This window comes from Acomys russatus, chromosome 7, assembly GCF_903995435.1.
Source record: "Acomys russatus chromosome 7, mAcoRus1.1, whole genome shotgun sequence".
Taxonomy (NCBI): Eukaryota; Metazoa; Chordata; class Mammalia; order Rodentia; family Muridae; genus Acomys; species Acomys russatus.
In genome coordinates, this window is record NC_067143.1 from 64,228,702 (window position 1) to 64,241,896 (window position 13,195).

General features: G+C 49.7%; 1 protein-coding gene across 1 annotated transcript in view; it reads left to right on the forward strand.

The window, feature by feature from the left end:
* Insc (INSC spindle orientation adaptor protein) overlaps positions 1 to 13,195 on the forward strand; it is a 98,001-nt gene that overhangs the window by 40,939 nt on the left and 43,867 nt on the right. Inside the window, exon 6 of the mRNA XM_051149258.1 lies at positions 7,754 to 7,879. Within this exon, the coding sequence (XP_051005215.1) occupies positions 7,754 to 7,879 (126 nt within the window). The remainder of the gene's footprint in view (positions 1 to 7,753; positions 7,880 to 13,195) is intronic.

Sequence of the window (13,195 nt, forward strand, 5' to 3'; positions counted from 1 at the left end):
CACATAATAATTAGCAGCAGTGTTTTCAGGAGAATGTGTCTGTAAACATGAACTCCATTTTGTCAGACACATGTGTTATCAAGGGCTCTGTCTTGAACCCCATTCTAAACTTCTTGGTTGGATCCCCAAAATGCCCATAACACTCCAGCAATACATGGGAGTGAGATGAAATAAAAATGGACAGGGGTGTAAATCACTAACTTCCTGGTTAACTCGCTCTTGACTGTGGCCCCCAAAGCTTCAGGCTGTAGGACCAAGGTTTGGGTTATTGCATTCTTCTTTTTTTTATCTGAGAAGTAATGATATAAGTGGAAATCAGTTCTGTCTTCCATAGATTCAGGGTGCCAGCCACAGGAAGAGGATCCAGGTGAGTGGGCCTTAGTCCTCTATCTGCATTGCAATCCTTCAGAGAGTTTGGGAGCACCAGATACTTTGGCACTGCCACCGAGTTACTGCAGCTCTGAGTGATGCTTGTGACCTTTCCTTTCACCAAGCTCTGAAGGACAGTAAACCTCTGAGTTACTGACCAAAGCCCTTAAGGAACTGAGAGTGGGGTAAAGCTTTGTCAGCTCCAGCCAGGGGACAAGAGAACTGGATTTAATGACAATAGCTGACATTATGTCACTCCCACTCGTGTCCTGCATAACTTGTTTCTTTTAAAACATGAGAACAGCCTATGTAGCTGGCACTGTGTGGTCCCCATTTATAATAGATATATGGCCTGAGGAACTTGTCCAAAGTCATGTAGCTAATAAATGACTCTCTCAGAACTAGAACCAAGAGGTCTGGTTCAGAGTTCGTGGCTCAAGGTACATGATGGTGGGTGACTCCTGATTCAAACCTTAGGCCAGAGTTATGACTCAGAGTTCTCAAGGCCGGAAGCCCATGAGAATCATAGTAGAATTTGAAACAATTTCTGATTCAGTTTTAGTTGGCCTGGGATGGCAGATAGGTTTGCTTTCCAGGTGATTTCTCATCCCTTGCAGACCACTACTCTCTTTAGGAAGCTTTAGTTGAGATTCTACTTGAATGCGTATTGTAGTATTAGGGCAAAGGAAACAGAGAAGGATTCTGTGACTCTATCATTCAGCTTGGTAAAGAGTCTTGACCTGCAGAGGTCACATGATACTGTGCAGAACAAAGAAATTCTTCAGCCTCTCAACTCCCATTTGGTGATTAAATTCCCACAGATATAGCTGAATTTCTTTTGGAACAAAGAACATTTTTCTGTTAGAAAACAAGTGGGCAGATCTTGGCTGGTCCAGGTACTCAAAACCTCCTTTCTGTGTGGCGCTCATGTAGACAGTGCCTGCCTGCCTGCCCCATGTTCCTCTTTCACGGAAACAGACAATAGATGTGAGCTTGAATCTAAGCCACTGGTAGTGTTTACCTTCCCGTTAGTTAGTCTCCTCAAAGGCCTTGGACCTACCCTGGGTTAACGTTGATTCCAAGATGCCCAATGGTAGAAGGCAGAGGAAAGGCCTGGGTAAGGAGCACAGGCAGTTCTCCTCATCCTCCTGTTAGCTCCTGGCAGGAGGCTGGCCAGGCCCTGGGCTCATCAGCCTACCTTGGTCAACTGTGGGATCTTAAGAGACTTCCCTAATCTACCACTGTGTCTGGCCTTGAGAGTGGAAAAGTAAGTCTGCAGCTCTTGTTTTTGTCGAACTCTAGTCTGAGTGGGCGCCCACGGTGAGCTGCTCTCTTCATTTGGGCCCTGTTTCCTCAATTTCCTTACTTCTCCCACTCTCCCTCCACACCACCCCCCCCCCAGCTACCCACACAACCCCGGTTTCCCAAATGCAGCCTGGGTTAACAGCTATGGTTAGAAGTTTCAAATGCTTTGAATTCTTGATGTGTTGAGCCACACCCTGCTACAGCCTCTCTAAGGGAAGCCATGAGCCTAGTTGAATAACAACACACACACACACACACACACACAGGCTCCAGATTGATACTCTTTGCATATAGTGTTTGGCCCACACATATCCTCTGAGATGAGCATCAGTGACCCTGCACACACAAAGGCTGTAGGACTCACAGTGTTTGAGCACCTTGTCCAGTTCATACTGAAGCCAGATTTTCCTTCCTCTGGAGCCCATGTTTTCCGCATTTCACCAGCTGAATCGCTTTAAACTTAGAGTCTTTCCCTGACAAGGCAAAGTCCCTGTTCCAAGAACTCCATCTCTGTCTATCATCGTCTCTTCTTTTTTGGCTCCTGGTGTAACTACACAATGAATGATTAACTTTCCCTGTGGGTGAGCCTGGTGAATGCCAGGACTGGGAGGCCTTGGTGGGAGCTGGAGAGACATGGAACCTGAGTTTTCTAAAGCTGGAACTGGTCACTGTGATGATGATGATGATGATGATGATGACGATGACAACAACAACTACAATGATGATAGCATCGGTATAAAAACAGCAACATAGCACTTCTATAGCATTTACTATGCACACGATAATGTTTTGAGTGCTTGTTTAAACCTACTCAAAGTCCAGTGGAGAAGACAGCATCCACTCCCACTGCATAGGAGGAGAGCTGAGACGTCAAAACTGATTGAATTTGAGCTAGGCTGCTCAGCATTCAAGGCGACATGAACTTCTCCCAGGACCATGGCCTTCTCATCTCCCTTTTCTCTCTCTCTCCTCACAGCCTTCTTCCCCTGTCCTAGTTCCATGTCTTTCATCAGTGACCCAAGCACTGTGCTGTGCTTTCCACTTGGTATCTCCTCTGATGGACCAGCCATCCTTAGATGTGTTGAGTTACAGTTCCTACATTCTTTCTGTGTATATGTGAACTAGGGGTGTGTATGTGTGTACGCACGTGTGTATGCTCACATGTGTGTGCAGCTACACATGCAGATGAATGTATTGGAAGGCCTGAGGTTGATGTTACCTATCTTCCTTGGTTGTCTTCCACTTTGTACATGGAGGCAGGGTTCTCAATTCAGAGCTCACTGACCTGGCTAATCCAGCAAGCCAGCTTGTGCTGGGAATCCCTTGTCTTTACCTCCGTGTGCTGCAATGCTAGGAAGGCTGCCAAACCTCCCGGACATCTATCTGGGTGCTGGGGATCTGAACCCCGGTCCTCACAGTTGAGCACCAAGTGCTTTTGCCCACTGAGCCATCTTCCCAGACTCTGCAACTCACACCTTTAAAGGGAGGAAGCAGGTTTTCAGACAGTCAGGGCTTGTCTGGAGTTACAAGTTCAGAAGTCCACATAGAGCTGGGCTTTTAAGCAAGTCTCCTGATGCCAACCTTCATCTCAACCTTCTTGTGTCTGGTCCTTGGGATGGAGCAGCCTGAGGGTAGAAGCAGGGAGAGGATGCAGAACTGCAAGAGGATGCAGTGCTGCTCTCCATCTTCTCAGTCCTGAAGAAGGCAAGATGAGTTCCAGTGACAGAAGCACCATGTGGGAGTCCAGTGTTGAAAAGATCCTACCTGGGGGCTGGAGAGATGGCTCAGAGGTTAAGGGCACTGGCTGCTCTTCCAAAGGTCCTGAGTTCAATTCCCAGCAACCACATGGTGGCTCACAACCATGTATAATGAGATCTGGTGCCCTCTTCTGGCCTGCAGGCAGAATAATGTATCCATAATAAAAAGTAAATAAGTAAATCTGAATTAAAAAATTAAAAAATAGCTTAAAAGAAAAGAAAAGATCCTACTTAAGATACAATAAAGAACTCAACATTGGGACCAATGTGCAACTTTCCCCAGTAGTGTTCCTCATGCACTTCTGGAGCCCACTGTGACCTCTGGGTCATCCATCTGTCTAAGCTGCTTCTAGTGGGGATCTAGGGGGCCTGTCCTCTCAGTATATCTGTATCCAGATACCCATGAATGAGCCCAGCCCTCCCATGCTGATGGTGGCAACCCTCTCCCCTCCTCAAGCAGAGGACACAAGCCTCTCCTGTGCTGTGTCACAGTCACCCAGCTCCTCTGTGACTCCTTCCATCGCCAGCCTGCACACCCTGGAGTGGCCCCTGCCAGCATTATGACAACTCATCCCAAGCTGTCTGAATAATTCATACTGTTATGCATCTGGGCTTACTGCCCAGAGCTTTCTATAAAATTAAACAAGCCCAAGCCAAGAGTGTGATGGGATCTGCTAGCTCAGACGATCCCAGTGTTACCCCAGAATAAGTGCTGCTCTCAGGTCCTGGGTGGGGGCTCTAGGGCTGTCCATGAAACAATCCGTCCAAACTCCTGGGAAGCTCTCCTTCCCGCTTTCCCTTTTCACATGGCCTTTACACACATTTCATGAGGGGACAAGGCCATCTTCTGGTCAGGAAGCCTCCCACAGCCTAACTCCCACACCACTGTCCAGAGAGCTAGCACCAGGCCCTTCCACACACACTAACTGCCCCAGCTACTTTTCCTACTAAACTTTTGCAGAGCCTTTTAGCTCAGACTAACCAGATGTGGAGCCAAGATTGAGCCCTAAATCCCCTTAGCAAGGATCTAGGACTTTTTTCTCTCTATGACTAAAAATGATAAGGAGGTCGTTTTCCCCTACAGGTTTGGGAAAAGACATGAGGGTCCAATGCAAATGCAGAGCTCAGATAGATTTGCTGGCCTAAGTGCTTTCCGAGACAAAGGAGGCTGCCACAGCCTTCCTGGCATTGGTCTTGGGTTCCTTAAGGAAAAAGGAGGAGGAGGAGGAGGAGGAGGAGGAGGAGGAGGAGGAGGAGGAGGAGGAGGAGGAGGAGGAAGAGAGCAAACCTTCCAAACCTCAATAATTTTACTAATTCCTTGAGCATTTCACAATGCAACACAATTACCTTGATCACACTCACCTCCAGCCACTAGCTCTTTCAAGACATCTACAACCCCTTCTTGACTTGATGCCCTCTGTTTTCTATTTTTTTTTAAAGTAACCAATCTGTGCTTCCCGTATACCTCTGAGCATGGCGCCATCCACTGGAGTGTGTACCTATCAGGAGCCACACCTTTCAGGAAAACTGACTCTCCCTCCCCAGAACCCCCCGCTGTCCTAGCTCCTCAGTTAGGGGTGGGAGCCTGACTAGCCTGATCTTACATAGGTCTTACACAGACACCCATAGCTGCTATGAGATATGAGCACAGTGATCCTAGAGGCTTGAGAAAGGGGTGTGGTGTATTCTGTTTGAGGCTGAGCACTCCACAGAAACAGTCTTTGCACATAGACAGGTTCTGTGTCCACTACACAAAGAGGCTCCTCTGATGTGCCAGGAGCTGCCTCTGGGTAGGAAAATGCTCATCAGAAGGAAGCTCGAGAGAGTCTGTCCATGCATCAAAACAGCAGGTAGTGGATTCATCCCTGGGTCTGTGGGCTTCCCCAGCCATGGATCCTGTGGCATCATTTCCTCATTGTCTGCTCCCAGCGTAACTATTTATATGTTAGTCACCAATTGGTACATCTAATAAAGTGGTATCTATACAAGTTAGATGAATAAATATTACAATACCCAGATATAAATATCTATCTGAATATATTGTATATTGAGGGAGGGAGACTACTGACAGCCAATAAGGCTGGCGGGAAACAGCTGGAAACTCCTGGTGTTCTGTGTTTCTGTAACTCGGCTGTGCTTTGTTGACTGTCTAACTAGGGTCCTCATGTGGAACTTGCAGATATCCTCTAAGAAAATAAGAAAGCAGGACAAAGGGTCACAGATCGAAAAATTTGAGGGGTAGGCATCTTTTCTCATGAGAGGCACAGTTTCTCTGTAATAGTGACATGTATTTGAAAGCAGAGAGGTTCTGACTTGTCACTCCACAAACAACCGGTTCCAGATTGAGGGGTTCCCACTCTGTGCTCCAGGAATCCTGCCCTGCGCCTGCCTTCTCACTGCATCCCTGCCCCGCGCCTGCCTTCCCACTGCATCCCTGCCCCGCGCCTGCCTTCCCACTGCATCCCTGCCCCACACCTGCCTTCCCAATGCATCCCTGCCCCGTGCCTGCCTTGTCACTGCATCCCTGCCCCACACCTGCCTTCCCACTGCATCCCTGCCCCACACCTGCCTTCCCACTGCATCCCTGCCCTGCGCCTGCCTTCCCACTGCATCCCTGCCCCACACCTGCCTTCCCACTGCATCCCTGCCCCGTGCCTGCCTTGTCACTGCATCCCTGCCCCACACCTGCCTTCCCACTGCATCCCTGCCCCGCGCCTGCCTTGTCACTGCATCCCTGCCCCGCGCCTGCCTTCTCACTGCATCCCTGCCCCGCGCCTGCCTTCCCACTGCATCCCTGCCCCGCGCCTGCCTTCCCACTGCATCCCTGCCCCGCGCCTGCCTTCCCACTGCATCCCTGCCCCACACCTGCCTTCTCACTGCATCCCTGCCCTGTGCCTGCCTTCTCACTGCATCCCTGCCCCGCGCCTGCCTTCCCACTGCATCCCTGCCCCGTGCCTGCCTTCCCACTGCATCCCTGCCCCACACCTGCCTTCTCACTGCATCCCTGCCCCACACCTGCCTTCCCACTGCATCCCTGCCCCACACCTGCCTTCTCACTGCATCCCTGCCCTGTGCCTGCCTTCTCACTGCATCCCTGCCCTGCACCTGCCTTCCCACTGCATCCCTGCCCCATGCCTGCCTTCTCACTGCATCCCTGCCCAGCTTTGTTCCTGATTTTAGAACTGTCTGCCTTCTCTGCCAAACCATGAGTCCAGTATGGACTGGGACCAAGGCAGCATCTGGAGTGTAATAAACCACTATTTTGAGTGCACGAATGCATTTTCCTACCTTTTCTTCCCCAGCAAAGCAACCACCCCAGGAGGAGGTAGGGATAGAAAAGCTTATAATCAATATTAGCTGAGTATAAAGCATCCTGAATTAGCATTTGGATGCCTTCATTTTGATCCCTACATTGGTCAGAAGCAAAACTCTTAGAGCAAGTAGGGCCCCTGAGCCTCTGTTTGGAGGGGACAGGAGGAAGGTCTGAGGTTGTTTCAGGGCAGCCATGCTGGGCTGCAATGGTCCTTGTCTGCTCTGAGCAAGCTCATCCATTATCCTTTCAGCCAGTCACGGCTGCGTCCCCCAAATGTGAAAAGAGCCTGGTACATGGTAAGTATATTTTTAAAAAACCTGACAGGGCATAGTATTTTACTAAACTTACCTTCCTGTAACATTCTGCCTAATTTACTTATCCTGGCTTGCTGGTGCGACTGACCACTCTGTACATGGAGGGCTGCAGCGGTGATTACAGAATACGTCTTATGCCCAGATGAGTCTCTCTGGGATGCACACTATTAGGCAGTCTCCACACAATGAGAGGAAGACGATTCCATCAGCAGTTTCTACCAAAGGCTGCACAAGTGTCCCCCAAAGCACTCGTTTCCTTCTATAAGCGGGAGTAGGGGGCTGTGGATCTGGGTGGATGGCTTTCCCCATAGTGGCTTGTTTTTCCACCGTATAGTGAGAATGAGTAACAGACTTGCTATAAAGCTCCTTCCTCTTCTGCCTGCCTTCCACGACAGGGCAAAGAGCAAGGAGAAGGATGGCAGCTAATAGAGTGGAAATGGGCACTGAATTCTAGACTCTGGACTCATTCTGGTGACTTCCGGTCAGCTCTTCTGGGGTCCAAGCCGAAGGGTCTGGATCCTCAACCCTACAGAAGTTCCTGTTGCTAGCCCCTGTACCTTACTTCCAATTTGGACCACCAGGGGCGGTGTGTGTGAGGACCAACCTAAACATGCCAGCCAAACAAGGGCTGTCAGTTATCCTCAGGCCAATCCAGGGAACACAGTGAGGTAATATCTTTGTCCTCTTCTCAACAGGAAGGTGGCGTTGTAGCCCTCTTTAAGGTCTGCCGGCAGGACAGCTTCCGGTGTTTGTACCCCCAGGCGCTCCGCACACTGGCCTCTATCTGTTGTGTAGAAGAGGGCGTCCATCAGCTGGAGAAGGTAAAGGCAGCTGACTCAGGGGCTGAAGTCTCTGAGCCAGCTGGGGTGGGGAGCCTGGCGGTGGCCGTTTGGTCCTCTTCATAAGGCAAGTTCACCCTAACGCCCTTCTGCGAGGCACTTTTCAGATGGGACTGTTAGGTATGCGACTGTGGGTTTGATGAAATGAAGTGGAAACTGGCTCCGGGGTATAATCAGGAATGACAGATCTACAGGGAAACAAAGCGTTTTCTGGGTTGGGTGACTGACCAAGAGAGTCTAGTGTGTGAGACAAACAAGCCCTTAGCAGGAAAGCAGGTGGAGAATGGTTTGTAAGTTTGGGGGTGGTTGGTTCATGTCACAGCAGGTGCCAGAGGAAGTGGATGGATGTGGCGAGATGCTATTGGGTATATTGCTGGTTGGTTTTCCACATTTGTGATAAAATACCTGAGCAGATCAGCTTGAAGGGAAAAGGGTTTAATTTAGTTCATAGTTTCAGTCCAGTGTTGATGGGCCTGAGGTAAGGCAGTACATCATAGTGCTGGAGGAGATGGAGAAGTGTGGTTATTTCATTATTTGTTATGTTATGGTAGCCATGAAGGGGAGAGAGAGAGAGGGAGAGAGAGAGAGAGAGAGAGAGACAGAGACAGAGACAGAGACGAGAGACAGAGACAGAGAGACATACATACATACATATGTGTATATATAGGGAGTGAGACAGAGACAGAGAGACATATAGAGCTAGACACACACACACATATAATTAGATGAGAGAGAGACAGTAGATATGGAGAAAGAGAGAGAGACAGACAGACAGACACACACACACACACACACACACACACACACACACACACACACACAGAGAGAGACAGAGACAGAGACAGAGAGCACACTTTGGCTTTTGCTTTCTTGCCCTCTGGACCTTGGCCCATGGAATTGCACTACACACATTGAGGTCTGCCCCACCACCTCCACCTCCGTGTGTGTGTGTGTGTGTGTGTGTGTGTGTGTGTGTGTGTAATAAGGAGTTAGTTCACTGTGTCCTGGAGCCAAAGGGAGAGTTTAATGAAGATCGATAAGGAAATTAAGGATGAGCAGGGAAAGGTAGATGTGCTCAATTTCAAGTCCAACTAGAAAATCTCTGGGGGCGTGGGAACGGAAACTGCTGCTTATCGTGTGAGCAGCAGCTCATCAGTCAAGCTCTGGGGTGCATGGAAGATGGAGACGGGGAGGCCTAGGCAGAGGCCCTGGACAGGAAGAAGTGGGCTTTGAGGGGGGCAAGGGAGAGGCTTGGACTGGGGCAGGACAGAGGAGGCTCTGTGGCCCAGTCTTCTGTTAAGGGGTGTGGATCATTTCTTTTTCTTACAATCTAGTTTCCAGTGTGGCAGGAACGGAGAGGATTATGGCTTGAAAAGGCAGACTCAAACTCCGACACCGCCCCCCCCCCCCGGCCTCGCCCCCCCCCCCCCCGTGTATTTTCTCACTTGTTTTTTTACTAGGATTGACCCACATGGTGGGCCAATACTGTCCCGAGTGCTGGCTGGGAGCGGCACTCTCCCTGCCAATCAGTTCCTTCCTGAATTTACAGATGGATGAGAGCTGTCAGGCAGTCTGGAGACCAAAGTGATTCAAATGGGGGGGGGGGGGGGGGGGTGGGCTCTGTGGGACACCATGTGCTGTGCAACAGCGGCCCCTGGTGGACAAGAGCTCCACTGGCAGCCCTTTCAAGCTGCCCAAGAAGGTCTTTTCCTGGAACTACTGTGGCTACTGGGCTCTGGGCCCAGCAGTTAGGACCACAAAAATATATCCTGTGATGTACGTGGGGGCAGTGTTTAAAATTCAGGCCAACCAGTGTTTCTTACAGGTGTGTTACTCTCCAGGTGAAAGGTGCCAACAGATCTTGCTATGTCTCTACTATGTCCCTAACCTCTATCCCCAAGAAGATCAGCTATGCATCTTTTACAGTTAATTAGCTAATCAATCATGTGTGCTAGAGTGAGCATATGCATGTACCACAAATGTACATGTGGAGGTCAAAGGTCACCTTGTAAGAGCTAGTTCTTTCTTTTCTTACACCATGTGGGTTGAGGAGGCTGAGCAGCTGGTCCCGCTCTGTAACTTCTGGGCACAGACACCCTCCTGTCTCTCAGGTAATTACTGAGCATGCTCCCTGACCCTCACTGCCTTCTGTATTCAGAGCTGGAGATGCTGCCCAGCTCCATATGTAACCTTGCTCCCCTCTGAGCTCATCTGAGGTAAATTTGGAGTGGTGACCTTCTGCTTGTGCTACACACACTGTGTCCCCTTGTACGGCACATTCCCCTGTGAGGCCTCTGCTTCTGCTGGGCTATCTTAATGACTCCAAGTTCATAGCCAGCTCTGACTGACATCCTTTCCAAAAGCTCTCTCACCTCTTTGGCATGAATACCCAGAGCTCTGCCTGGGCTGCCACACCAAGGAACACTATCCTGCAAGCCGCTTTGGTTTGTCAAGGAAATGGCTTGTGTGTAGAGCTGTGCAGGCCAGTGGCGTTTGGGCATGGCTGAGGACACACTGTTTGTCAATGGGAAGATGTGTGTGTGTGTGTGTGTGTGTGTGTGTGTGTGTGTATGTGTGTGTGTGTGTATGTGTGTGTGTGTATGTGTGTGTGTGTATGTGTGTGTGTGTATGTGTGTGTGTGTATGTGTGTGTGTATGTGTGTGTGTGTGTATGTGTGTGTGTGTGTGTGTATGTGTGTGTGTGTGTGTATGTGTGTGTGTGTGTGTGTGTGTGTGTATGTGTGTGTATGTGTATGTGTGTGTGTGTGTATGTGTGTGTGTATGTGTGTGTGTATGTGTGTGTGTGTGTATGTGTGTGTGTGTATGTGTGTGTGTGTGTGTATGTGTGTGTGTGTGTGTGCGCGCGCTCACACTCACCATGCACACCTATATCATTTCTACCACCAGTCAGAGGGATGATGGTAGGTGTTGAAGGTGTGCCTTTCAAAGCCTTTGCCAGCAGTTTCAGGGGCCTGTGTGAGGCGGGGGCAGCAGCTGGATGGGTGGGGTGGGGTGTAAAACCTACAGGGCCCTTCAGCAAGGGAATGATGGCTAAAATAGATAAAAAGACTGCTCTGGGATGTGAGCTAAGTCCCATTTGCACACTAGGATCTCAGGTTTGTGCCACATTCTCCTCCCTCCCTCCGTCCCTCTCTCCATCCCTCCATCTCTCTGTCCCTCCCTCCCTCCTCAGAGCTAGGACTCAAATTATCACATCTCCAAGCAGACATAGGGGGCTGGTGGGCCAGGCTGAACAGGCCGTGTGAGACAGGTGAGATTAAGAGCAAGCAGTTGAGACCAGGCATGCCTCCTGGGCAAGGCATGTTCTCTCTTGTCTACTGGTTTGCTAAGGAAACAGAAGGATGTTTCCAAGTACCAACGAGGGAGTTATCTGGTAGCATGTGGAGCATGAAGGAACTTTGTAAGACACAGTGTGGTGCAGGAAAAGAAGGACCTGCTGAGCTCTCTTCCCTGGGAATGCTGGTCCCCATTGCCTGCGTGCCTGAGGAGATGCTGCCAGAGAAGACACTGAAGCAGAGTTTGCAGCCTTCTGTCCCTGAGCCTGGCTTCTGAAAGCTCCCTTCCTCCCCTGTGTGCAGTGACCCAGAGGGGGGAGGGTGGGGGGGCCAGGGTTAGAAGATGCAGGCCTGTGGATAAAATGTTTTGCTTGGTGTTCACTTCCTCCTTAGAATCCAAAACAGTCAGAGAGGACAGAAAATTGCCTGTGAACATGGTACTGGTGCTGAGGTGGAGGGAAGCCATGCTACAGGGACCTCACAAAGAGGGCTTGACTGGGGGTCGAGGTGATGCTTTTGGATACCAACACCAGGCTGGACTTTGGCTTCTGAGTGGAGAAGTGCCACTGGGAGAGGAGCTGGGGACACGAGGTTTCTGGCAGCAAAAGGAAATGGGAGATTGAGAGCCTGCATTCAGACTGGGGCAGAATGGGACCAGGAAGATGCCCTTTCTGCGACATTCTGGTACTGACAGTGCAGAAGGGAGAGCAGGACAGGTCAGCCCTCAGATCATGGATCAGGAGTCATCACCTGCTATTCCCTGAGAGCAAGTGGTGGGTCCGCTGGTCACCCACGGAGAATGGGGAGAAACAGGGTGAGGGAAGGGCTGTGAAAAAGAAGAGAAGGCTCCCAGAGGGAGAGAGACAGGGACAGGAAAGATGAGTAGAGACGGTGGAGACAAGGATTGTGTGCAGTTCCCCAAAGCGGTGCTGGGGCCTCTCCTCAGGCCACTTCAGAGGCCAGGGGAAGCTGCTTGTAGATCTATGAGGTGAGGGGTCCACTGCCTCTGACTCACTCGGGCACAAACTCATCTTTCATTATGATTTTAAAGTTTGTTTTTCTTGTGCATAGTGATCTGGAGCACTGTTTCCTATCCCTGTTGTCCACTTGGCTGCCTTTTGTGTGTGTGTGTGTGTGTGTGTGTGTGTGTGTGTGTGTGTGAAATGTCAGTCTGAGATGTTTTCTTGTTTAAAAATGATACATCGTTTGTCTTGCCTTATTGATGTATACATTTTAAAACGTATTCTAGACACAAATCCCTCTTCAGATAGAGGTAGTGAAAATAAATGTTGTCAGCCCGCGGTTTGCTTTATCATTCTCTTAATGCTGTCATTTGATAAATAGAAATTCTTGATTTTGTTAAGGTCCTATTTATTGATCTTTCTTTTTATAGTGAGTGCTACTTCCATCCACTTAAGAAACCCTTGCTTTCTCCAAAACTATGAGGATAGTCCTTGTATTTTATTTGAGACTGTCCTTGTTTAATTTCTGTTGTTGTGATAAAATATCCTGACATATTGGAGTTGACAGTTTTAGATTACAGTCTGTCACTGAGGGTTGGGCTGTCACAGCGCAGCTGGTGACATCACATCCTCAGCCAAAAGCAGAGAGTACAGACTGCAGGAATCCTTGCTTGCTTGCTCTCAGCTAGCTTCCTACAGTTACACTGCCTAGCTAATTATACTGCCTAGGGCCTGGTGGCACCCACAATGGACCAGGTCTTCCTAAACCAGCTAACAAATCCCCACAGACATGCCCCTCAGGCCAACTGGTCTAGGAAGTCCCTTATTGAGAGCCTCTTCCCAGATGATTCTGGGCTGTGCATAGCCAGCCATCACCAGGAGGCTCACTCACTGCATGGCTGTCTGCATTTTTGACTCATGACTCGTTTCACCTCATGTCCAAAAGCTCAGTTCTTCTCCCCATACAGTTAGGCAGTTGAGCCTATACCATGTAGTGAAAAGGCCACCTCTAAGTTGAAGTGGCGCATTCACGTAAACAAG